At 39.8% G+C, this 24,374-nt stretch overlaps 1 protein-coding gene across 2 annotated transcripts; it reads right to left on the reverse strand.

Annotated features, from left to right (window-relative positions):
• Window positions 1-165: 165 nt before the first annotated feature.
• LOC149078015 (bestrophin-2-like) lies at window positions 166-24,142 on the reverse strand. 2 transcript variants are annotated; one of them, XM_089241572.1, is made up of 10 exons: window positions 23,782-24,142; window positions 11,585-12,286; window positions 10,210-10,344; window positions 9,737-9,903; window positions 7,949-8,103; window positions 7,744-7,821; window positions 7,468-7,620; window positions 6,005-6,085; window positions 5,745-5,896; window positions 166-3,467 (listed from the first exon to the last, which is right to left on the reverse strand). In XM_089241572.1, exons 2-10 carry the CDS (start codon window positions 11,761-11,763, stop codon window positions 2,720-2,722), a joined length of 1,848 nt encoding a protein of 615 aa, XP_089097698.1. In that variant the 5' UTR covers window positions 11,764-12,286; window positions 23,782-24,142; the 3' UTR covers window positions 166-2,719. The 2 variants fall into 2 exon arrangements, with proteins under 2 accessions (XP_089097698.1, XP_089097699.1); XM_089241573.1 differs by having other exon boundaries at window positions 9,737-9,928; window positions 23,782-24,140.
• Window positions 24,143-24,374: the final 232 nt, after the last annotated feature.

Below are 24,374 nucleotides of genomic sequence, written 5' to 3' on the forward strand. Positions count from 1 at the left end.
CCCAAGAGCTACATAAATAGAAGTCATACAACGTAATTCCGATTTGCATTTCATTTCAAGGGGGAAAAGCCGATCATCCAATTTTTTTTTTGAACGCACCTATTTCTGGACATGATGTGAGAAAATTGTTAATAGTTATAAGAATTGATATAAAAACACACAAAGTGAAATGTGTTTAAGATGCTTTTATTTTTCAAAAAAAAAGGTCACAAACACACAAAGCAATAAATGAAATTTGGCGAAAGGCAAGTGAAATACATGAAATATGGAGAGCATAATTTTTTTTTTCAGAGGCGTTTTTTTTTTAAAGAGCTCATGGCATGCCCATTCATACATACACTTTTTTTAGCCACCATTAGTTTAGAAACGTCCATTTTTGTTTTTTTTCCAGTAATTGACAGTTAGTGCGTCGCCACAAAAAAAATTCTCTTACATCCTTTTTTTTTTACTATCACAGGTTACTCATTATCACATTACCTCTTAAAAATTCTCTCCTGCAATTTAACATTTGCTTATCGTTTTGAATGAGATATCTCGGGATAGAATACTGATAATAAACAGGCACAATAACATTTCGAAAAATAACACTAAGTAATCTAAAAATTAGTTTTTTTTTCCTGTTACACTAATATTCACTAAACTACACGGGAACATGAATATAATGTTTACAGCATTAATAAACTAAGAAATCGCTTAATATCGTAATTGAATATTTGTTTTTTTTAAGAATCCTTAATTTTAATTCTTTTTAACACTTATGATATTGATTTCAGTATTTTCCTTCTGATAAAGAAGAAAATTTTGTCGTTTATTAATGCTGTAAATATCATGAAATCGGTTATACGAGAGACATCGACACAGTGCAAAATACTTTTACTCACCCCACAAATATATATGAATATATATATAAGTATAAATATGAAAAATCTCGCCAATCTATATCCATTCCGGTCAAATGAAAGAAAAAATCTAAATTCTCAGTTTCAAAGTTTTCATTCCATTTTGTATAAACATCGCAAATCTCTTTCGCTCGTGTGATTCAAACTCTACCCATCGACCGCTTTTCTCGAAAATATCCAGCTTAGTAGCAAAAGAAAACGAAAAACACCTTGTTACAAGGCAAATGTACCATCGTATACGTGATGAGAGAAGCTTAATTTAACTAGCTATATAGAGGACTAACGTGAAAAAATTCAATATAACTTTTTTTTATAAAATCTCTATAATTAAGGATCGCAATTGGATTCAATCGAACAAAGCAGATATGGAAAAATCTACTTGAATATAGTCAGTCGTAAATTACAAGTCCTATCGTTCTGTGTTTAGATGTTTAAACTTTATGAAAGGACGTACAGTGACAGACTCGCCGCTATAGTCATCAACGAAGACTAAATGTGAAGCGTTGGGTAACAATCATGAGAGTTATGGTACAGGTAATGAAAGCATCAGCATAACTGGTGTTTCATAATAAAGAAGTCCTGCACGATAAGAAGAGATTTGAAGTAAATATCAATAAGTTTCTCGCTTGTTAATTTTTTAAAAAAATGAAAACTTTATATCTGCAGAATTCACGAAAAACGTCTTCATACACATGGTATACACAATCCGAATCAATACATAAATATTCCCATATAAGTAATAATGACCGAAAGGGAGTTATACATAAAGCATTTGTTACATGCTTAGAAATATATGTTATGTCTTAAATTTTAAATTACGCTTCAGACAGGCTGCAGCCGGACACTAATAATATAATACATAGCAAAATTAGACACTGATGAGCATGCTAAACTGAAAAAAAAAAAAGAATGAATCGTAACCGGAGTTCCAAATGTAAAAAAGAAATGCATTAATGCCATTAATCACAATGCACTGGAATGTGTTAATTAAGTAGATATTTTTCTAAATGGCGTTAGAAAGCGAGATGCCGATTCTGTATCAAAATTCAATGTCTAATTCGTGTCGCCAGAATATAAATCGAGAACCTATCATTAAAAAGCTCGATGGGATCAAAAAGGACCTTAAAAAGTGTTTTCGTTTGTTTTTTTAAAAATACACATACGAGGAGAAAAAAAAGAAATGCATTTGTAGAGAGTTTTCGCGATTATTATGGTTTTTTGGCTGGCAGAGATTTTAGATGGATGGCACATGGAAAAGCAGTTTAGAAATCGGTATAGGGGGAATGACGAAAGTACGATATTTCTAGATACTCTTACGAGAATAATGAAGCATTGATGTGTTAAAGTGAGGTACCGAAGTTTCAACTACTATTTTTTTTACGAGAAGAACTTTTGGATAAAAAACTTTCGAAAATAGCAAGGAAAATGTAAAATTTTTCAAAGTTTTCAAATGAGTTCGCCTGTAGTTTCCCCTAAGTATTGTCGTTTGTTTCTGATGAGGAATAATTTTTTTCCAGTAATGCTATCCTATTTACATAAGGCTTATGCTGTCTTGTGCATTCGACGACTGATCAATTAGTGCGATAAATCCTTACAATTTACGATATGATTGTCAGCTCAATAATGGCCCAGTTTCGCTTATCTGATATGTTTGATTTCTTTGAGAAATAAGCCTCGTAGTATATTTAAAGAAATGCTGAATATATAGTTATTAAATTTCTCTGAAAAATTTAGATGAAATTCAAAAGGGGGAATGAATGCCTTTTGGTTGTACATATTAAGAGATAAGTTGGGGATGCTACAGGCGAAGTTCACTTGAATTATTTGGGATGCTGCAGAAGTTCTGCGTAACTATTCACTGTGCTTTGGTTGCTTTCTGGGTAAGGGCCGAGGCTTTCTTGAGAGGAGTTTGGTTCGTATGGCGACTCGTTCTTTTCTGGTGATTCTTCCTCTTTCTCAACGTCCTCAGGATAGTCGTGCGACGATGTTAAAGGTGTCCCCTCGTCCGGTCCATCTGCTGCATGCTTTGGAGTGTTGTGTTCCTGTGGTTTTGGGTGACCCTCGATAAGAAGCGATGTTCCATAATGGTTGTCGGGAGGGTTGATGTCAGGTGGTATCTCCAAAACCAGGTGGCGCATTTCTTCTCTGGCAGTTGTCGGATGATCCGTGGAATAGTGGTCTAGGTTGCGCTTATCCAGAGCATGGTCATTGAGACTATCGGCGATAGAACTGGTACGGGAACGGCGGTTCGGTGTTTTCAACATGAAGCCTGGGAACAAGCCAGTGTCTTTCTTGGGAGTGGCTGAAATATTTTCCGCACTTGAGCCGATAATCATGTTCAACAGCTTTGACCCTCGGAAGTCTGAGAACAACCGAAGTCCTGCTTGTGACGAGGTATCATTCCCATCATTCTCAAGATTAGATTTGCTGCCCATAACTGATCGAAATCCAGGCGGTTGGAAAAATTCATTAGTTGGACTCTGTGGTGGGCTGTTATAGTTATTATCATCATTATCCTCTTCCAAAATTGTCTCCATCGGAACAAATTCGGCATCTTCTGGATCAACACTGAAAAAAAAAAAAACATTTAATGCTTTGGTAGATAGTATTATCAAACAAATCATCTTCAATACATACTTTAACAGAAATTCTTGCTACAAGCAAATTTTCAATTAAGTGGATGCATCTAATATTAGTGCATGTTTCAGACCAGTGTCAATTTGCATATGGAGGGCTCGGAAGCCAATCAGGGCTAGTTAGTTTTCTGAAAATTGCTTTTGTATTGCAAGTGCTTTTTCATTATTAAAACTTTCAGTTGCCAAAGCATTCAAGTCCCTATCTTTATATTGCAAAAGCAAATAGCTCCACTTATACTAAACATGGAGTAGAAAGGCCCTTTAAAAGATCCTTTTATCTCATCCTTGATGCTTATTGACTCGCACTGATTGGCTTCTGAGCTCTCCATATCTGTATTTACTAATCGCCAAGACTTTCCGGATTCTTGGTAACGCATTGCTATTCTCTACTGTGCCTCAATTGGTTTTAGCTTTGGAGATAACACTAAATGAAAAGCTGTCTGAATGTCTAACAGTATTTGTGTATTGTCATTCACCAGCGATATCAATTTCTCTTCCCCCCCCCCCCTGAAAACCAATGATCACAGTAGGAAAATTTTTTAACGCATGTCAGGAGCATGGGACAGATTACAGATGCTTATTATCTTAATTCAATTGATCATTTATGAGATGCACTCAAAAGGGATGTCAGACAGCGCTGAGTCCAGAACCGTTAAAAAATGTAAAAAAAACAAAGAGTGTAGTTCATAAGACACGATCTCTCAAGTCATACCAGTATCTCGTAAGGTCCATGGCAAGAAGAATAGAAACGATTTGGGGGGGGGGCGCAAAACATGGCCAAGTTAAATATTCCATTATGGGGCTAATAAATTAGTCACTAACTGTTTGTTATACAAGAAAATTGCATCCTACTACAGAGACAGATTCATAGGTAGATAAGGACTGAGTATCACCCTTGGGCCGATCTCCTCTTGCAGCCCATTATGGTGGCCATGTTACCTACACAGGGTTAAAAGGAACTATAGCAAGGCAGAGGGGGATAATGTATTTGAAGCTAAACTCATTTTTAAAATGCACTGCCTTGTCAATTGAAAAACAGCCTTTGCCTCTCTTTTCAACTTATTCTGAGATAAAATAATAGACACATCTTTTTTTAAAAAAGGAGGGGAAGAGTTATCTGTCCAGTAATATTTCGGCAAAGTGTGGAAACTACAGAGAAGCTACTAGCTACTTTTTTCAAATGAAAATTTTTTTTGTCTTTCTTTCTCGGGGGGGTGGGGGGGGCAAATTTATTTCTCCCATTATCTCCCAATTATCTTGTTTGAAAATATGGGAAAACGGAATAGTTAACAGCAGCATAATGGAAGAGACAGCATCAGAAAATGATTCAAACACAAAAGTTATAGATATAAATAGATCTGAGGTCTGCTGTCGTAAATGCTTGTGACTGAGACTACCATTTTACCATTGATTTTGATCTTTTCTGGTTCCCACTTTAGTCAGAACAATACTGGGTGTAAGGAAGAGGATTGCGAGTGAAAGTCAATTGAAGGGCGCAGAGCATCATATTGTCGAGCAATCATAGATAAAAGCTGGGGACCATGGGACATGGCCATAACGAGAAGTGCAAATAACCCCCCCCCCTTCCTGTAAACATCAATTAAAGTGCCCCCAACTTTACTGCTCGGGATATGAGTTACCTTTGCCTCTCCGTTTTGGTCTTGCTGCAGAGCGAGCGTTTATATTCTCTTGTTAAAAATTCTTTTTTCGTATGTGTGTCTGCTACAATCTCGCAACCTCCATCAGAGGATCATCTCCGTAAATAGCAACAATTTCACAGAATGCCAAGTGGTCATCTTAAAAAGATTTCTTGATTTATTTTGTGCAAAGTATGAATTTACCAAATCCTATCAAATTCTGCATACTTACTTTCATTGACTTTGCGGAAAAAAATATCTTCCTTAAATATTAGTATAGTTGACGCACGTTCAGAATTCAAAATAATGAAAACATGTTTAAATACATGTGAGCATGATTTTATAGGTAACAATGTTCAATGTGCGAGAAAATCTGCCGTTATAGTCTAGAAATATGTTCTGAACCATTGATTGTCTTATTATAATCTTTAACATTATTTTTCTTTTGTTCTTATGGTCTGAAACATTCACATGTATGACCTTCAAGCCTGTTTACAGGCCTTATCTCTGTCTGTAATGAGATAATAAGTGTCTGCTTATCGCTTGCAATACATATCACCAGATATACATACTCTAAGTTGATAGCAGAGCCAAGGTGAGGTTGAGTCCTCATCATGAATGACGATTTTGTATATGGCAGCTGCGGCTCAAGTTCATCCCAGTACATGTCTCGAACCAACCTAGGATGCTTTGCATGCATTTCATCGACTATCATGAACGATATCTGAAACATTTCAGAGAATATTCAGGTAAAAATTGAGGGAAAAATCCAATGTGAGAGTTTTTAATGTGATCGATAAGCTAGATTAATATAATAGAGAGATTTTTATACCTGCAAATTTCTATCCAAACACCAGTTTAGCTCGAAATCATCATCATCTTCACCAAATGGATTTATAAGCTGCTCAGCTACCTGCATTAAGAGAAATCGGCTATTAGATCAACGCATTCTGATACACTTGACGTCATGATTTTCTTTCATAATGCTTTTTTCAAGCCATTGATTTTGGTATACATAAATCACTTTCAAATTTGTATTACTTTGAGAGTGTGAATGGCAATAATAGTCACCTCAAATATTAACATTAATCCTATAATGTTAATTATTGAGTGCCAACAGAGTTTTTTTGCTTTATAATTAGTCGTTATTGAGACAGTAGTTGCCTGACTTTCTTCTCATTAACAATGAAAACTTATGAAACTTGAAAACAATGAAAAGTCATGGCATCAGAAGAGAGAACTCTTTATTGCTCTTAAGATGGGTCCACACTATGCGTGCTTGTGCTCATACTTAAATTATTTGCTTAATTTGGAATGACAAGCAATGAATAAGTATTTCAGGAAGATCCACCTGGTCTCTGTATGTCAAACAGACTCGCATTATGCCTCCTGAATCACTTGTGGGAGAAAGCTTTGGCACTACAGTCGCACCACTGTCATTTTCTATACACCAGGGCTAATTATACCCCCGGGACCTATACTTCATTGCCAATTCTGAATGGCACAGAGAATTCTAAAATCCCCTCATTTATGTTTTGCTAAGAGGTCAGTGTGCAAACCCCTCATGGGAAGGGGGCTTGATGCAGTAGCACTATGCTCTTCAGTGCGACCGCACAGTGATAATCAGCTGTGAAATTGGTTTTCTACAGTTTTCCAACTTTGGAGGCGAATATGAGCCAGTCTCCCACTTAAAAAAGTTTCTCACCAGAAGGCAGGTAGATATTCAATGTGATACTTACATAACATGCAAATTCAAGCATTTACCATCTTTACTTCAACATATGGAAGTCAGATGGCAACACCAGCAGAACACGGAACAAACAAGTGTAACTCTGACTACATAAATATGTTAGGTGGGCCACACATTCCAGCATATACCACTTCATTAAAATTTTTGCAGAGTAATGTGTATGAGATACATGTATGGTTAAGAAATAGTTGTAGGTCATCTTGTCGCAGTTTCTATTCAACCTCTGTGCCAAGAAAACAGGTTTGCATGAAAGTAAAAAGGAAAAAGTTGAGAGTGTGTCCCTGATGAGCGTAAACCGGGCAAGAAAGAGTCAAGAGAGCCCTTTTTCCCCATTAGAGACAGGAAATTTTGTTTGGTGGCACAGTTTCTCTAGAATCTGATGAAATAGAACAGGCATCTTCAACCCGGTGTGCCCTGAAGTACCCAGAGTGCTCAATACTCATGTAAATTTCATGCCCGCGAACACTTGATCAACATTCCAATTAAAAATGGCTATAAATTATCAGATATGAAAGCGCTTATTGTATTCCAAAACTTTTACTTACTTTCAACCAACCCATGTAGAAAAAAAATTGCAGAATAGTAAATATTGGAATGTACAGATCAACTTCATGACCAGGATAGCCCTTATCCGGGTCCAGATACTGACGACCCATGCAAGTTGCAAGAAAATACGTGTAGATAGCGATAGTTACAACCTGAAAGAGAAATTTCAGAATTTTAGTCAACAATCAATATGAAAATGGCTAATTTTCTGACTATTTATAACATAACATAATAGTCTTATAGGAGTAAAGCTTAATATATATATATATACTGACCTGCGTGTACACCAATGGAATACTGATCCAATCATAACTGAAAAGCAGCCCGCAATTTCCTCGGAAAACATGCATTTCCTGTCAGAGTAAAAGAAAAACTACATGAATAACTGAAGCAAAAGCTTCCAAGTTATGAAGCTTCGTACAATGGTATTGTCCAGATCAGATGTCGCAATAAAATAGGAAGAGTCAACGGCTCACAAACCTGAAGAAGATCTTGAAGTAGTATGTCATCCTTGATGCGGCCTTCCTTCCTTGCTCTGGCGGCTAATGAAGAAAACCACTGAGCAGGTACCCACCATTTACCATGAGACACGGGTATCTCATCGTATACTCTTCTCTCTTCTTTCGTCATCAGACCTGGAAGAGTGCGAATGAAATTCTGTTGTTATTGAATCAAAAAGTTATGGCATTTTCATTTCTTTTTTAAATCGGAATGATCTAGAATAGGCGTCTTCAATCAGTTTCACACAGCCAACATGATTCTCATTTAAGCTCTCAAGAATGTTCAAGGATTGTGCATGATTTTTGTGAATGGAATAAATACTTTATTCAAGGATTAACATTATCCCGATTTACTTTAGAGCATATGCCAGAATTGTTACACAAGTGTTCTTATTTTGATTAGCATATGCAATGCTTGTGAAGCGAAGAGATTGACCTGAAAAGTTCAACATTTGATGACTCCAGATTTCACAAACCTTTTTGCTGTAGAGGCTCTCCTAATCATCCAATGTATCGAACAGCTTCTGCCACCACACTCCAATGAGCATCGAATATCTGAATGAGTTCCCCAATAAGCATCCAATATCTTAACACATCTCTAATTAGCGTCAAATATCTGAAATACCTTCCACAATTAATGTCCAATACCTGGATGCATTCTGAAATGAGTGTCCAATATCTTAACATGCCCCCAATGAGCGTCAAATATCTGAATGCATTTGATAATTAAGTCCAATATTTAAATGCATTCTGAAATGAGCTTCTAATATCTTTATGTATATCCTAATAAGCTTCCCCTGTCTAAATGGGTCTTTCAATGAGTGACTGATACACCTGAATGCATTTCAAAATGAGCATTCAATATATGAATGCGTCCCAAATAAGTGTCCAATACCTAATGATATCCTTCAATGAGTGTCCAATATCTGAATGCATTCTCTAATTAGTGTCTGATACCTTCTGAAGTGAGTGTTTTAACAGGTCTCTCAATGAGTGACCAATATCTGAATGCGTCTCTTAATGAGCATCCAATATCTAAATGTGCCTCCTAATGAGCATTTAATTTCCTAATGTGCATCCCAATGAGCATCTAATATACAAATACAATGCCACAACAGGCAAAATGCCCAACGAGGTGGCTGAGAAAAAAGATGCCCATAAAAATATGGATGTCATATATTTCAAAAATATAGCAACCCAATTAAAAATGCAATTAACAAAAAATTGTAAACAATATATACAATATCTGAATGTGTCTCTTAATGAGCATCCAATATCCAAATGTGTCTCCCAAAATGAGCATCCAATATCGGAATGTGTCTCCCAATGAGCATCTAATATCCAAATGTTTCCTCGAATGAGCATCCAATATCCGAATGTTTCCTCGAATGAGCACATCCAATATCCAAATGTTTCCTCGAATGAGTATCCAATTTCCACATGTGCCCCCCAATGAGCATCCGATATCTGAATGTGTCCTCCCAATGAGCATCTAATATTTTAATGCTCCCTCACACCTCTATGCGCCTATTTCTATCAAAGTATTGCTTTGAAAAAAGCTTACCACAGAATGGTTAAAAAAATTCTGAAGTTCTTGTATCTTGAAGTTCTTCCTTCTCCCAAAATCTTTGCAGTCTACCCAGAGAAAGACACGCCTAATAGTTGGGACTCCCTTAACCTGTAATTAATCTCCACACTCTCTCTCTGTAATTAATCATACACACCATCAAAATCTAAAAGCACAATAATGCAATAAACAAAACATTACCTGCTTCTTCTACATGATCGAGGGTCGGGAACCTCTTCTTGACAGCAGTGCTCACTGCTTGGAATGTTAGAACTGTGAGGAGGTTAAGGTATCTTGCAAGAGTTCTCCTCATGATCTTCCCTCGTTCATCGGACCCGTGAACATAACTTGCGATCAGCATACAAGACCTAAAAAGCAAGTGATCATTTAACACTTGCAGTTAGAGAAAAAAAAAGAAAGCATAGCTAGTTACTTACGCATATTCCGAAAACAAACATGATTTTCTTTTTTTTTTTCCAAATAATGATGGATGCAGGCTTATACAGGATAAGCAAATAAGCGCATCTTAATTAGTCAGTACATGCTTATCTGGTTGCCAAAAATAACCATTCAAATGAGTTTTTTGGTTTTTTAATTCTAGAGAAAGATGGTGATCATGGTGAAAGTTGGTCTAATAACATGTTTCATTTTTGATTGAAATTGAATTTACTCACTTGTCAGGCCAAGGTATAGCTTGGAATTGTTGCCACCATCGCCCTACAACTATTGACACATAAAACCCCAACACAAATGAAAGCGGAATGAGATTTGTAAATGCTTCACAGTAGATTGTCAGCTTCTCGAATACCCTGAACAAAAGAAAAAAAAGACAAAAAATGGATAATCCATATACACATCACAAGAATATCATCACAATATATTATATAGACAAAAAGCATAGACCAAGGAGTCTCTACCTGAAAGGCAAGCTTTCCCGAGAGGCATCAAAGTTCCTCATTGGAAGGAGGGAAAAATTTTTGAATTGTTAAAAACTATACTTTATATAATAGAAATAGGGCGTGAAGGGACACGTGCAGATTGCATACAGCTTCTCTGCAGAAACACGCTAATGAATGAAGGTACAGATTACATGAGCTACCCTGCAAGGTCAGGTTAAAGCGGGTGGAGATTGCATGAGCTTCTCTGCGGGGACAGGCTGACACAGATGCAGATTGCTCAAGCTGCTCCCCAGATATGGATTGCAGGAGCTCTTCTGTGGGGACATGTTAACACAGTTCTGATTGCAGAAGCTGCTCTGCAGAGACACTTTAGCCTGGTTCAGAATGCAGTAACATGCTAGCCCAGGTGCAGATTGAGGGGGACACGCTAATCCGGGTGCAGATTGCAGGGACAAACTAGCTTGGCAGGGAACTAGCCTGGCATGGGTGAAGATTGCCACACAAGCAGCTTATTGCTCTCCAGTTGTGGATTGCAGCTGTTCTTTGGGGACAGGCTAGCACAGGTTTAGATTGCAGAAGCTGATCGGTAGGGACACGCTAACATAAGTGCAGATTGCAAAAGTTGCTTGGGAGAGAGAGCTTAAGGGGGAACTACTGCAGCAAAAAGTTTCAAAACCTGTGGTATAGAGTCGTGGACATCATTCTCATGCCTACAATTTTTGCCGAATTCCAACATCACAATATTTATGGGCAGTAGGGATAAATAGAAATATACTTGAAGTAAGTATGAAATGGTTGTGACTGAATTTTCTAGTAAATTTGCTGAAGAAGAATGAAATATATTGGGTTGATTTTACAAGGACTGAAACCTTTTCGACCTTCCCCCTGTGAGAGTAACGAGCCTGGGTCAGTCGGCTTATACCAGGCATTTCTACCCAGTTCCTTGTGAGATCATGATTGATTCTTCAATTAAATACCCTATTCAAGTTAAATTTGAGAATTCTAATTTACACTGGTTTGTGTATGAACCATGGGCATAAATGGTGCTTGTGCGGTCCATGGCCTATACCAATGTCTGATTATTCATCGTCATAAAAATCTGTATCGATATGATAGAAGTACAAAGAAGGAAAAAGAAAGTGCTACTCACCCTCTTTGAGTTTCATTGAAGACATAGCGATATATGAAACTCAGGCTGTAGTAAAGACCACAGAAAATGATCATCTCCCTGTAGAGTAACTTGTAGATACTTCCCCTCCACCTAATGAGTAGCTTAGCGAAGCCACACAGCCGTGCCTTACTGACATTCAACGAATATGTTACTGTCATCTTGAATTTTAATTTTCACGAAAAGAAATAATTTTTTAATTATCAGATGCAACCAAAGAACCAGCGCCAAAATAAGAACAAATTTTTTTTTAATGTGAATAGAGTTCCCTCGAGTGAATATTTTCCTTTGTATCTCATACAGTCAAAAAAGCAAGTTCGTAGCACATGTACATATATATGGTGGACTTGACCTTTCACCAAATCTGCCGACGCTTTCTTTCAGCAGAACATGGATGCGGAATAGTCTTTTCAAATGATTTTGTGTGGCCACAGTTTGTTTGTTTTTGTTGGTTTTTTTTCACGCACTAAACTGTCAATGACTGTCTGTCACAGACATGAAATTAAGTGTCGAGCTGATTCATCAGGTAGAGTCCCATTAGGGTGTTCCATTTCACAGTGAGCAGGAACAGAATATTTCCGTTGGCTGGAAGGATATTGTTGAAATTACTCATAACTTCCATTTAAATGCTTTAAGGGCGACAATGCGATCAGCCAAAGTTGGTTTCGAGTGTAAACTGCCAATCTGAAAAATCAAGGAAAAAATTCAATTAGGTTTCGCAAATATTTCAGACATAGAAAAACATCTGGTGCGATGAAACAGTTATTTTCCGGATATTATGCTGAGGTGAACTCGGAAAGAAAAGCCATCTCGTCTCCGCCGGGATCAACTCGAACCCAGGCCCTCTTGCATACCGGGCAAGCATGCTACCATCTACATCACTGGAGACATGACCCAGCCTTCCTTATTTCACGCCCTGTGGCGTTGAAGTAGAGGCATTTTTTTTTATTTAATCAATTAAGTTACACCCCCCCCCCCCCAGAAAGGTTCTGCATTGCCCGCCCCGAGCAGAATATAATTCCATGCAGAGTAGAGAAATCACATCTACATACTGTTCATAAAGCATGTGTTTCCTTTCGTGGATGCTATCAGTGATTGATAACCTTGGGTATGTGAACTCTTAAAAGCTTTATATTCAGCTTTATAATAGCTTAAAGTTTTATATTTTCTTTCTGAAGACATATTTAATCGGAGGAATCAATTAAAAAGAAACTTCAAAACGCAAAGCTGCTGACGAAAAAAACTTGTATTTACCGCACGGGCTGTCAATGGAATACAATAACGATTGTACAGGAATTTCGGCAACCAAGTTCATGCTCCTGATAAATGATTTCCGATAAACGCTACGTAAACAAAGTCACGTGTTTGCTAGTTGCTTAAATGTGGTCACCGAGACTTGTTTTTTTACGGCTGCTTGATGGAAATGACCACGGCTGTCCTCTATGGGTGTTTTCCATAACGACGACGGCAGTCATTGACGTCACGACTACTTGAAAGCTCGCGTGGAATCTAATTTTCTGCCAAAATACGGAGAAATTTTACCAAATCCGGAGTCTCCCGCCTAAATCAGGACAGTTGGCAAGTCTGGTCATTAGTAGCCTCTCTTAACTTCAGGAAATGCCCCCCCCCCCGAGTGGGACGGTTTTAGAGTGAGATAGATGGCTTTTTTCTCAGCCCGAGATACCAAGGAAACAGTTATTTTCCGGATATTATGCTGAGGGGAACTCGGAAAGAAAAGTCATATCGTCTCTGAACGTCTCGGGACTCGAACCCAGGCCCTCTTGCATACCGGGCCTCCTGCATATCTCGGGCTGAGAAAAAAGCCATCTATCTCATCTGGTGCGATGCTTGTGAATTGATGGTATGCATAGAAATGCAAGTTTCACACTTTGAGCCTGGGCATAATATCCGATTGAGTGAATGGTAACTTTTTTTTTCCCAGGACCCCAAATTCGAACATATGTGCACTGACTAAGGGGCCGTTCAAATACTACGTAAGCAAATTTTTAGCCATTTTTGACCCCTCCCCCCTCTTGTCAGCAAAATTTCGTCATCAGCTCTGCCCCTCTGAATCACAACTCATATTTTCATAAAGGGTGGTCGATGACGTAAGCATCATCCAAACCCCCCCCCCTCCCTCCTTGTCATCCAAAAGTCAGCAAATCGGAAACCCCCTCCTCCCATCGATGATGACGTAATACTTGAATGACCCCTAATCATCTGATCCTAGTCATGAAGACCCCCCCCCCCCCAATGCTTGCTTTGCCCAGATCTATCTCAGGTCAGAGCCTGTCCCTTCTTTGAGACGATGCTGCAAAACTTAAGATCTCAACCCTGTGTTAAACTAATCGCAATCATAGGACTAAGTTTAGAAAGGAAGATGTTTGCTTCACACCCTTGGTAACATCACTTCCGAATTCGCACAACAGATGGTGCCACTATGGAGGGGAGAAAAAAAAAAAAAAGACCCTTCTCTCCTCGTTTACCATGAGCAATTGTTCCCACGGTCTGGTCAGTTTTATTACTTTGCCTGAAGCAAGGTAGGAGCTTCTCTTTCTCTGCCCTCAGAAGTTTTTTTTTTCTTTTTTTTTGAGAGTTGATTTTTTGCCATCAGAGGCATAAGAATCAGTATTGAGTGTAGTTTGCATTAGAACAGCATCTGCCCTGCTTGGACTCTTGTATTCTGCGAATTTCGACGGGGATTGGTCAAAGCGTGTGGAGGATAAAACACATAAACACTCATTTCAATGAAGAGATATAAAAATAGACTGCAAAAAAAAAAATTCCCTAGAAAAAAAAAATATAATTCCGGAAAAACCTGGAAAGGAGGACAAAAGGCAAATTTTCTAAAACAAAGGAAGACTCTTGAAATGATGTCAAAAAAGAGGCCATGTCCTCCTAAAAGAGGATGTCTGTCTGAGGACCCTGCATAAACTTGTACCCTGCCGTCATCTCTCCATATTACCGTATAGAAATATAGGTTTGAGCTCACTCCCAAAATAATTCTGAGCTTTCCCAAAATTTTCAATAATGTTACGCTTATGATCACAATTAGTTAACGTGGGAGACAGCGAGCTGAGCCCATACCTAGCTAAGAGATAGTACAGGGTGTTTCAAAAAATAATCATCTGATTTAAAAAAAAAAAAATTATTCAGCTTTTAATCCGTTTTGATTGAATAATGTATAGGTAGAAAGAGGGATCTCGAGTTTCACACAGTTGCCGACAGGTAGCGCTAACGCTCTTCCTTCGGCCGCCACTTCGGTGTTTGTCACGGTTAGAAACCGATTCGGGCGACTTCATTTCCCAGCAGGACGGGGCACCACCAATAGCTTGGACATTCGAGAATTTTTGAACAATCGAATTCCTAACCGATGGATCGGTCGTACGGGACCTGACGATTCAGTTAAACATTACTTTCCTCAGAAGCGGATTTTAGTCGGTTGAGGCCTCGGGCGCAAGAGCTGAGGCAAAATATTAGACCCCCCCCCCCCCCACTTAAATTAGAAAAAGTGGTCTAGGGTTTTCGGGGTCCTGGGCGCGCCCGATGCTCGCGCCGTTAAATCCGCCTCTGACTGGCCTCCAAGATCGCCGGACCTCACAGTGTGCGATTTCTTCTTGTGGAGGGGTTATAAAAAACTACGTTTATATGTGCCTCCCCTTCCAGCTACATTAGTCGAACTGAAGATACGCACAACAGCAGCCGTGGACGCAAACATGCTCGCAAAAGTTTGGGACGAATTTGACTACCGTATAGACATAAGACGTACATCCCAAGGTGGACATATTGAGCACCTTTAATTTGGTTTTTAAAATAACTACAGTATGATTAGAGCCATGTAATATAAAATTAATCTTAAGTGTGTTCAATATTTTTCGTAATATACGCATTTCACATCGGGTGATTCTTTTTGAAACACCCTGTATTTTAGGCATTGATATTTAGTTTAGAGACACCGGGCATTTTCATTTATGAGGGCACGTCCTCATTTTTTATGTCATTTCAAGCGTCCTCACACGCGTTTTTGAAATTTCGCAGTTTTGTACTCGTTTTCAGGGTTCCAGAATTATTTTCCTTCTCTCCAGAAAAAAGAAAATTGCAGTGTGAAACAAATGTGTGTAGGTTCCCGCCCCATGAATATTTACACTCTTTGATAAGGACAGCCAGGGCCCTGTACTTATCTTTCCATTAAATAATAACCCCTTCCCCCCCCCCCTTAAAAATAAAAATAAATAAAATAAAATAAAAATGTGTTTCTGTTTCTCAGAAAACAATTTTGTGTTCAGATGGAGAAACGTCACAAGTCACTTTTCCCAAAAAAAGTTACAATATATTATATAGACAAAAAGCATAGACCAAGGAGTCTCTACCTGAAAGGCAAGCTTTCCCGAGAGGCATCAAAGTTCCTCATTGGAAGGAGGGAAAAAATTTTGAATCGCTAAAAACTATACTTTATATAATAGAAATAGGGCGTGAAGAGACACATGCAGATTGCATACAGCTTCTCTGCAGAAACACGCTAATGAATGAAGGTACAGATTACATGAGCTACCCTGCAAGGTCAGGTTAAAGCGGGTGGAGATTGCTCAAGCTGCTCCCCAGATATGGATTGCAGGAGCTCTTCTGTGGGGACATGTTAACACAGTTCTGATTGCAGAAGCTGCTCTGCAGAGACACTTTAGCCTGGTTCAGAATGCAGTAACATGCTAGCCCAGGTTGCAGATTCAGGGGGACACGCTAATCCGGGTGCAGATTGCAGGGACGAACTAGCTTGGCAGGGAACTAGCCTGGCATGGGTGAAGATTGCCACACAAGCAGCTTATTGCTCTTCAGTTGTGGATTGCAGCTGTTCTTTGGGGACAGGCTGTCAGATGCGAGTTGTTCGCATTCCAGAGTCTCATTCGTCAAAATTTTGGAAGGTGGCAAAATTTCGTCTCTTCTTTCAATTTATGAAAAAACAATGAAGGCAAAAATTGTAATAAGTCAAAAAGTCACAGTATCGCATTTTGGCAAAATATTGTTTGCAAATTTGCCATTGTGAAATGTCGAAAAGTGAGCAAACTTTGCATCTGAGCACAGCATTGTTGTAGTTATTTATTGGTTCAGATGCTCCATTTGTTGTGAAAATATGTAAGTGACGTTCCCAAGAGTGTGTGCTCACGTGTCCTCATTTCTAAATTACGAAATCTGGTAACTCTAATTCAGTTAAGTCAGTGGCCTCTTCTTGCCAGGCTTTTTTGGGCAGTAAGCTTCCCTTTTAAGTAATTGGGTGAGATTTGTAAATTTACAAATGTAATGCAGGTCATTTTATAAGAAACTCCAACTGGTGGGCCACTTTGAAGAAAGGGCATACAACCAAAGCCTCCTAGATAGACTTTCTTGGGGGGGGGGGGCTTTGATACAACGGTGTCGCGGGAAACAAATTCATTGACAGAAAAACGAATATGGAGAGAGTAGATATACTTTACCCCCCCAAGAATATTAAGAAGTCACCAACGTATAAGGCAATGGTGTCTTCTTCAGAAAAACTATAGGTCATAGCCAGAGCGTGGGGGGGGGGGGCATGGCCTTCACAAGGGGTGGGCTGACAAGGCTCCAGCCCTGGGGCCCGGGAGGATTTTAATCATTTTTTTGTTTTTTCACGCTATAAATTCATCATAAAGGGGGCCTCATAAAAGTCTGGCCGGGGGGCCCGTAAAAGATCCCAGCCTAGGGGCTCTGCCTCAGGATGTGGGGGGCCATGGGGGGCAACTGCCCTGGGCGGAAATATTTAGGGGGGGGAGCTGTTTTAGGTAGGAACAAAGAACACCTTATAGAATTTTAAAGTTGTATTAGTGGCAAAAATCCCAGCTACGGCCCTGGTCATAGCCCACAAGTGAAAATTTATCCTCTTTACTGGTGGGCCAAAAAACTCCACAGTTAAAGTGTTAAAAAAGGCTTGTTTTACTCTTTGTATCACCGACTATCTCTGTCCTCCTAGTTAGAAAGAGGGGCCCCGACCTGCCTGCTTAGCTTCAAATCGCCCCTTAGGCCAAAGTCGGGTCAGCCAGGACAAAACGTCCATTTTTGGACTCCTTTCTCGATGTTGAATGAGCGCTCAAATGAAAAAATCAGGTCTGATGCCCGAGTCATCACAGAGAGACTCAACTCTCAACTGCTCCCCCCCCCCCTTAATTGCGGCCTCGGGTGATAAAGCCAAGGCTCAAACACGAATGTATTGTATGACAAATGCTTAGCTTTTTTTTTGGAGATGATGGGAATCGGAATGCAACTTTTGGCAGCTGCGACTTGCCCTTGCCATAATTCACTTCTTTACCCTGGCAATTATCGGGTAAGGTCAGAAAGTCCTACAAAAAGAAACGTGAGCTCTCATGGCAGGGCACGAAGTCCCAGAGGACCCCTGACGAACATACACACTGCTCCCTGAACATATCTGTGACGTCCGGGGGGGGGGGGTTATGTGTTGGAAGTGCTGCCATCCACCATACGAATTGGTAGTTAGAGTGGCAGGTGTGGGAATTTTGTGTCTCAAGTCTTGTGCATAGTGCGTCTGCCTGCTCTGAGGAGAGAAAAATGTTTTTCAGATGGGACAGATGTGTGTGCTTGCATTCGCTCCTTGAAGTTGAAAAGCCAACACTTCTCATCCGACCAACACTATGTCACCTGTAGGGATCGGACCCAGGTTCTCGCGATTCCCACAAGACCGCACAGTTGAAGTCACAAGGTCTATTAGACGGGTGATACGCTATTAAAAATAAAAGAAATGGCTGCTGACCATATTTCATCCAGGGAAAAATGCGGGCCATCGCCAATCGCAAGAAGTTCCGATGATCGGGAAATAAAAAGGCCTACTGATAATCTGCAGGGAATTTGAAAAAAAAGTCGGGATCACCAAAAATTGTTCAAAGACTGTGCCTTTCCCCGTAAAACATTTTAACAGCTTCATTGCGATTTCCAACGTGGCCCCGAACTGCGTATAGACCAGGGTATATTTTCCCGCAAGGCCAAACAGGGCAAGTGCCCAGGGACAAAAATTGGTCGATTTTTCTGTTTTTTGGTACAGTCTACATGCCCTTTCCCTTGTGTTCACCTCTGCCTCACAAAAGACTACGCGTTAAGGGACCCCAAAAATCCATATTTGCTCGGGGGCCCGAACTTATGAGGAACAGACCTTGCATAGACTGCGCTCAGATGGAAAAATATAGCTATTCTATCATTTTTTGGAGAATGTTCGAAATTGTTAATGTGTTCAAAATAGGTACCAAACAATAAAAGGGCAGTGTTAGTGCATGGGGTATACGGCCCAAGGGTCCTAAAGGGCATAGGAGGCCCCCCCCTCCCCAATGGGGATGAGATTAGGTGCTATGATTTTTCGAGAGTGAGCATGACCATTGACGTAATTCGATTTTTTACCGAATCTTTTTGATACCCTATAAGTGCATTTTTCAATCAACACCTACCCAGGACCCCACCTTAACACAGCAGGAAATTAAAACAAACAAAAAAACTGCACATTTTCATTAATTTCTTTTTAACGTTGAAACACATATAGGATACCCTCCCCCACTCCAGTATTTTCTTCCGGATGGGGGGGAAGGAGGGGGGTCCGCGGACCACTTTTTTGAAACTTCCTCAATAGTTTCGGATAAAACAATGGAATACACACACCCTCCCTCTCCTTCGTAGCGCGCTTGAGTCTCGTTTATACGGGACGACCAGCAACTTTCAGCCAGGGCCGTCTTAAGAGCATCATGGGCCCCCGGGCCAAATGATTTTTCTGAGGTCCTACCAGGCAAACTTTCGAAAATCTCAACCAGATCCCATTTTTGTGAGCCTCCCGGGCCGTGCCCGGGTGCGCCCATGCCTTAAGACGGCACTGCTTTCAGCAACCCCCTCCACAAATGTTTTAAATATTTTCTACATGTCGGCGGCTCTGCGTGAGGTGGGGGAAGGGCTTTAGAAGCCTAAGGGGGTTCACTCTACACCAGAATTTTTAACGATGTAAGCAATTTCAAATGTCGATATCCAGTCCTAGTTTTCTTTATAGTAAATACCCAGGGGCAAATACCAGTACTGTATTGAACCATGGGGGACACACATGGGTCTGACCCGGAAGCCTTAATGTCTCTCATGATAATTATATCTGGCCTTATCATTTTTTAAGAATGAGTATGTTCTTTGATAGGCGCGCTGGCATTTCGAACTGGGTATAAGGGGGGGGGGGGTTCTTAGACCATCACTTGAAATTCGGGAAAGTGATGGTCCCCACCACTTGCCCTGTGATGATGATGTTGGGACATCCCTGGCTATACTAATTTTTATGCGACAAAATGAAAATCGCCATGGCTTCCATTTCTGATCGACTCTTTAAATATTATATTAAAATAACTAAGGGATCACACCACAATCAGAGCAAGGCCCTCCCCCTGTCCGAAATTTTCCAAGGGCTCATAAACCGATTTTCCAATGATAAATTTTAGGTGTAAAATCAGGGGCCCAACTTTGATATGATGGGGATCCAGGGCAAAGCAGAAATTATGAGGGCCCTCTGTGACTTTTAGATTTTTTGGTTAGTCAACAAACATATGCAATTTAAATTTTGATGGGGCCTCAAAATCATTAGGCCCTGGGAGAAACTCTTTTCTGATGGACCCTTTAAAACTACCATATAAAAATATCCATAAATCACGCTCATATCGAACCCAGGGACCACAGCCACAGAATCCAAAGCGAGGGCACCCCCTCAGTGTCGTCTTAACGCATGGGCCCACCCGGGCACGGCCCGAGGGCCTCAAGAGAAGAGGGGCCTAAAAAAAAAAGAGATTTGGTTGAAATTTTCTAGAATTTACCAGGTAGGGCTTCCGAAAAACCACTTGACGCGAGGGCCCATGATACTCTTAAGATGGCTCTCCACCCCCCCCCCCCCGTCAAAATTTTCTACTGGCTCTTGTGTACCGATTTTTCAATAAATTTCAAGTATAAAATCAGGGGAAGAACCTTGGTATGATGGGGACCCTGAGCAACGGTGACGTCTTAACGCAGAGGCTCACTCGGCCATTGCCCGGTGCCTCAAGAGAAGCGGGGTGGGGGGCACAAAAACCAAATCTGAGTGAAATTTTCGAGGGTAAGGATGCAAATTTGTAGGCAAGAATTTTAAGGAAAGTAGGGTCTCAAAAAAAATCACTTGGCCCGTGGGCCCCCATGATGCTCTTAAGACGGCCTTGCTGCGCAAAGCAGAAGTTATGCTCCCCTCCCCCTCTCTTTCCCCTGTACTAAGGTAAAAAAAATTTCGGTTAGTCAATGAATGTATGGTGTTGAAATTTTAGGGATCCCAAAATCATTGGGCCCCCGTGTTTAATAGAGCCTCCGGAAATTTCCTATGCGCTAGTCTGCTGTGCCAGGCACCGATTTTTGATTTTTTTTTTAATACCTGGATCCCACTCTGGCAGCCTCTTTGACCTTGTAAGGACATTTTCAGGGCCGCAACTGGGGGGGGGGGGAGCAGGCGGGTCTGGTGCCCCAGGCGCTGAACTAGATAAGATCACTAAGTTCACACTTTAAATGCTCCTTTCACATTACACGAGTGCGCCGAAATACGTGCTTGCCCGGGTGACAAAGTGTCTAGTTGCGGCCCTGGACATGTCTACCTAATTTTCATAATGCGTATCATAACGATAAAAGTGCAAAACCCTGTAAAATTATTATCAAATTAAAATATCCAGGGGCCCCTTCTGAAGGGAATTTTTGACGGGCTTCTATAGCGATTTTTTCCACCGTATTGAAAGTAATAATAATAGCGCCCTTTCGCGGGTCCTCTCTAAGGATTCCCTATGGCCCATTCCATAGGCGTACGCAGAATTTTCTCAATGGGGGGTTTCAATTTTTTATTCTCGGGGGGGGGGGGTTTACGTTTTTTTCTGCAGAATAACACTATAATCTTGGCTTGAGGGGGGGGGGTTAGAGCCCCCTCCCCCTTTGCGTGCGCCAATGGCCTGTTCCATCCACCGATTTTCTTTGCACGTTGATCCTTGGATCCTACCCTGTCAGTTTCTTCTTTCCTTTTGTGGGCCCATTCGTGGCCTGTTGGCGAGATGGCCTCCACAAAGGCGGAGGGGGGGGGGACGATTCTCATCATTTTTTTGTTTTTCACGCCATAAATTTACTATAAAAGGGCTCGTGAGAAGTCTGGTCTGGGGGCCCCCAAAGGTCCCAGCCTAAGGGGCCCTGCTCCAGGATCATAGGCGGAGATTGACTTGGAAGTCTGGGGGGGGCAAGGTCATTATTGCTGGGGGGCACGATGATGATGTCAGTTCATATATACATTAGATCAGTCGACTCCACATTTGACGCTGGGGGGGGGGGGCCCGCCCATGTCCAGGATGTACGGGGGGGGGGGGCATGGCTAGCGATGTGCGTTTGTGCACCTACCTTATGTATTTCCACCCATTTTGTGTACGATGGTTTGATTTTTCCTCGTCGGGTACGGCCAGTGTTTTTACACCTTGACCCATGCCCTTTTGGCAAACCAGCTTATATCCCCTATGGGGACAGAGCGGGGATCAATTTTGGTCTGGGTCTGGTGGTGTCAGTCTCTTGTGAGAAGAATGTTCCCACATAAATTTTCCTTAATAAATATAACTATATGCAGCCTCAGACACCAAGGGGCGTAGCCAGAAATTTCGGTCGGGGGGGGGGGGACCATTTTCATTTCGGGTGGTTAGACCAAAGTGATAGAACAATAGATTTGACCATCTTATTCCCTTTTTTCGGTCATTTTCTCACATTTGGGGGGGGGGGGGGACCAGACACCCAAGTCCCCCCCCCCCCCTTGTTAGACACCGATTTATTTTACATTTTTGAATGGCGATCCCAGGATCCCGCTATGCCAGTTTTCTTCATTTATAAGGGGGACATATCTCAGTTGTACTGTATATAATATTGATGTGCATAAAACATAACGATAAAAATCATAAAAACTTGTCAGAGTTCGAATCGCTCTTTAAAATTATTACCGCTTTAAAAAAATATCTATAAACGCCATGTCTGATAATAATGATTCATCAGTATAAAATCAGAAAAATTGTCAAAAAATTCAGAAAAATTGCCAAAAAATTCAGAAAAATTATCGGAAAAATCAGGAATATATTCAGAAAGATTATGAGAAATATTCACGAAAATTATGATAAATGCTCAGAAAAATCGGTAAAACTTCAGGAAAATTGTCAGTAAAAATTCAGAAATATATAAAAAAAATTCAGAAATATTGTCTATAAAAATTGAGAAAAATTATGAGAAAAAATTTAGAAACATTGTCAGTAAAATTCAGGAGAAATATGGGAAATACAGAAATAAAATCAGCAAAAATTCAGAAAAATTATGAAAGAAAATTTAAAAAAATAAGAAATATTTAGGAAAATTGATAAAAATTCAGAAAATGTTGATAAAAAAATTGAAAATGCCATCGATAAAAATTCAGAAAATGTTGATAAAAAAATGAAAATGCCATCGATAAAAATTCAGAAAAATTATCAGAGAAAAAATTCAGAAACATTGTCAGTAAAATTCAGGAGAAATATGGGAAATACAGAAAAATTTTCAGCAAAAATTCAGAAAAGTTATCAAAGAAAATTCAGAAAAATAAGAAATATTCAGGAAAATTGGTAAAAATTCAGAAAATGTTGATAAAAAAATTGAAAATGCCATCGATAAAAATTCAGAAAAATTATCAAAAGAAATTCAGGAAAGTTATTAGAAAGAATTCAGGAAAGTTATGAGAAAAAATTCAGAACAATTATCAGTAAAAGTTCAGAAAAAATATAAAAGAAAATTCAGAAAAAATATGTAAATACAGAAAAATTGTCAGTAAAAATCCAAAAAATTATTAAAGAAAATTCAGAAAAATTATGAGGAATATTCAGAAAAATCGGTAAAAATTCAGAAAATATTAACAAAACAAAAACTAAAATGTCATCGATAAAATCATCAAAAGGAATTTAGAAAAATTATGAGAAAAAAATTCAGAAAGATTATATGAGAGAAAAATTAGAAAGAGAAAAAAATGGCAAAAAAATGCAAAATATTATCAAAAAAAAAAAAAAATTGTAAGATTTTTCTTCCAAAATGTGGCGTATGAATAATGACAATACGAAATACATTTCTTACGTCAGATTTCGACTTACCTGTTACGGAAAACGTCTGATTCAGTAACAGCTTATGGAGGATCTTGAGAGATGGAGAGAGAGATGAGATGCTTTTATTTCCTTATTTCTTGGACGATTCGTGAAGAAATCGATCAATTTCTTGTCGAATGAAATTGATCAGCGAAATGTACAAAGTAGACAGATAATAATAGAGAAGTGATCTCAAACACGCAAAACTGGCGATTCCTTTATAGCAGAGAGATGAACCCCGGAGTATGTCAATTTCACCCGTCTATATAGTTGCGAGCGGAGCGGCGTTTTGATGGTGGCGGCGGTGGCTGCTTTTTTGTTGCAGGCGTTTTCGGGATGATGTTGGCGAGCATGCGCTATCTGGGTCTGCAGCATTATTTAGTTGCGATGCGCGTCGAGCTGGCTGATGATGATGATGATTATGCCGCCCCGTTTCTTTTTTGTCCTTTTCTCCTCCTCCTCCTCTAGGAACGAGATGAACTAACAGAGAGACACACACACACTCGGCAAATATCACAAAAAAATGGATACGAATACGTGGAAAAATTTATCCTGGAAGGACTATATATTGTATATGTGTATGATTGGTTTCTGGAATATGT

Source organism: Pholcus phalangioides, unplaced genomic scaffold (assembly GCF_987345545.1).
Source record: "Pholcus phalangioides strain wild (caught in Gottingen) unplaced genomic scaffold, Ppha-v1.0 ptg000014l_1, whole genome shotgun sequence".
Taxonomy (NCBI): Eukaryota; Metazoa; Arthropoda; class Arachnida; order Araneae; family Pholcidae; genus Pholcus; species Pholcus phalangioides.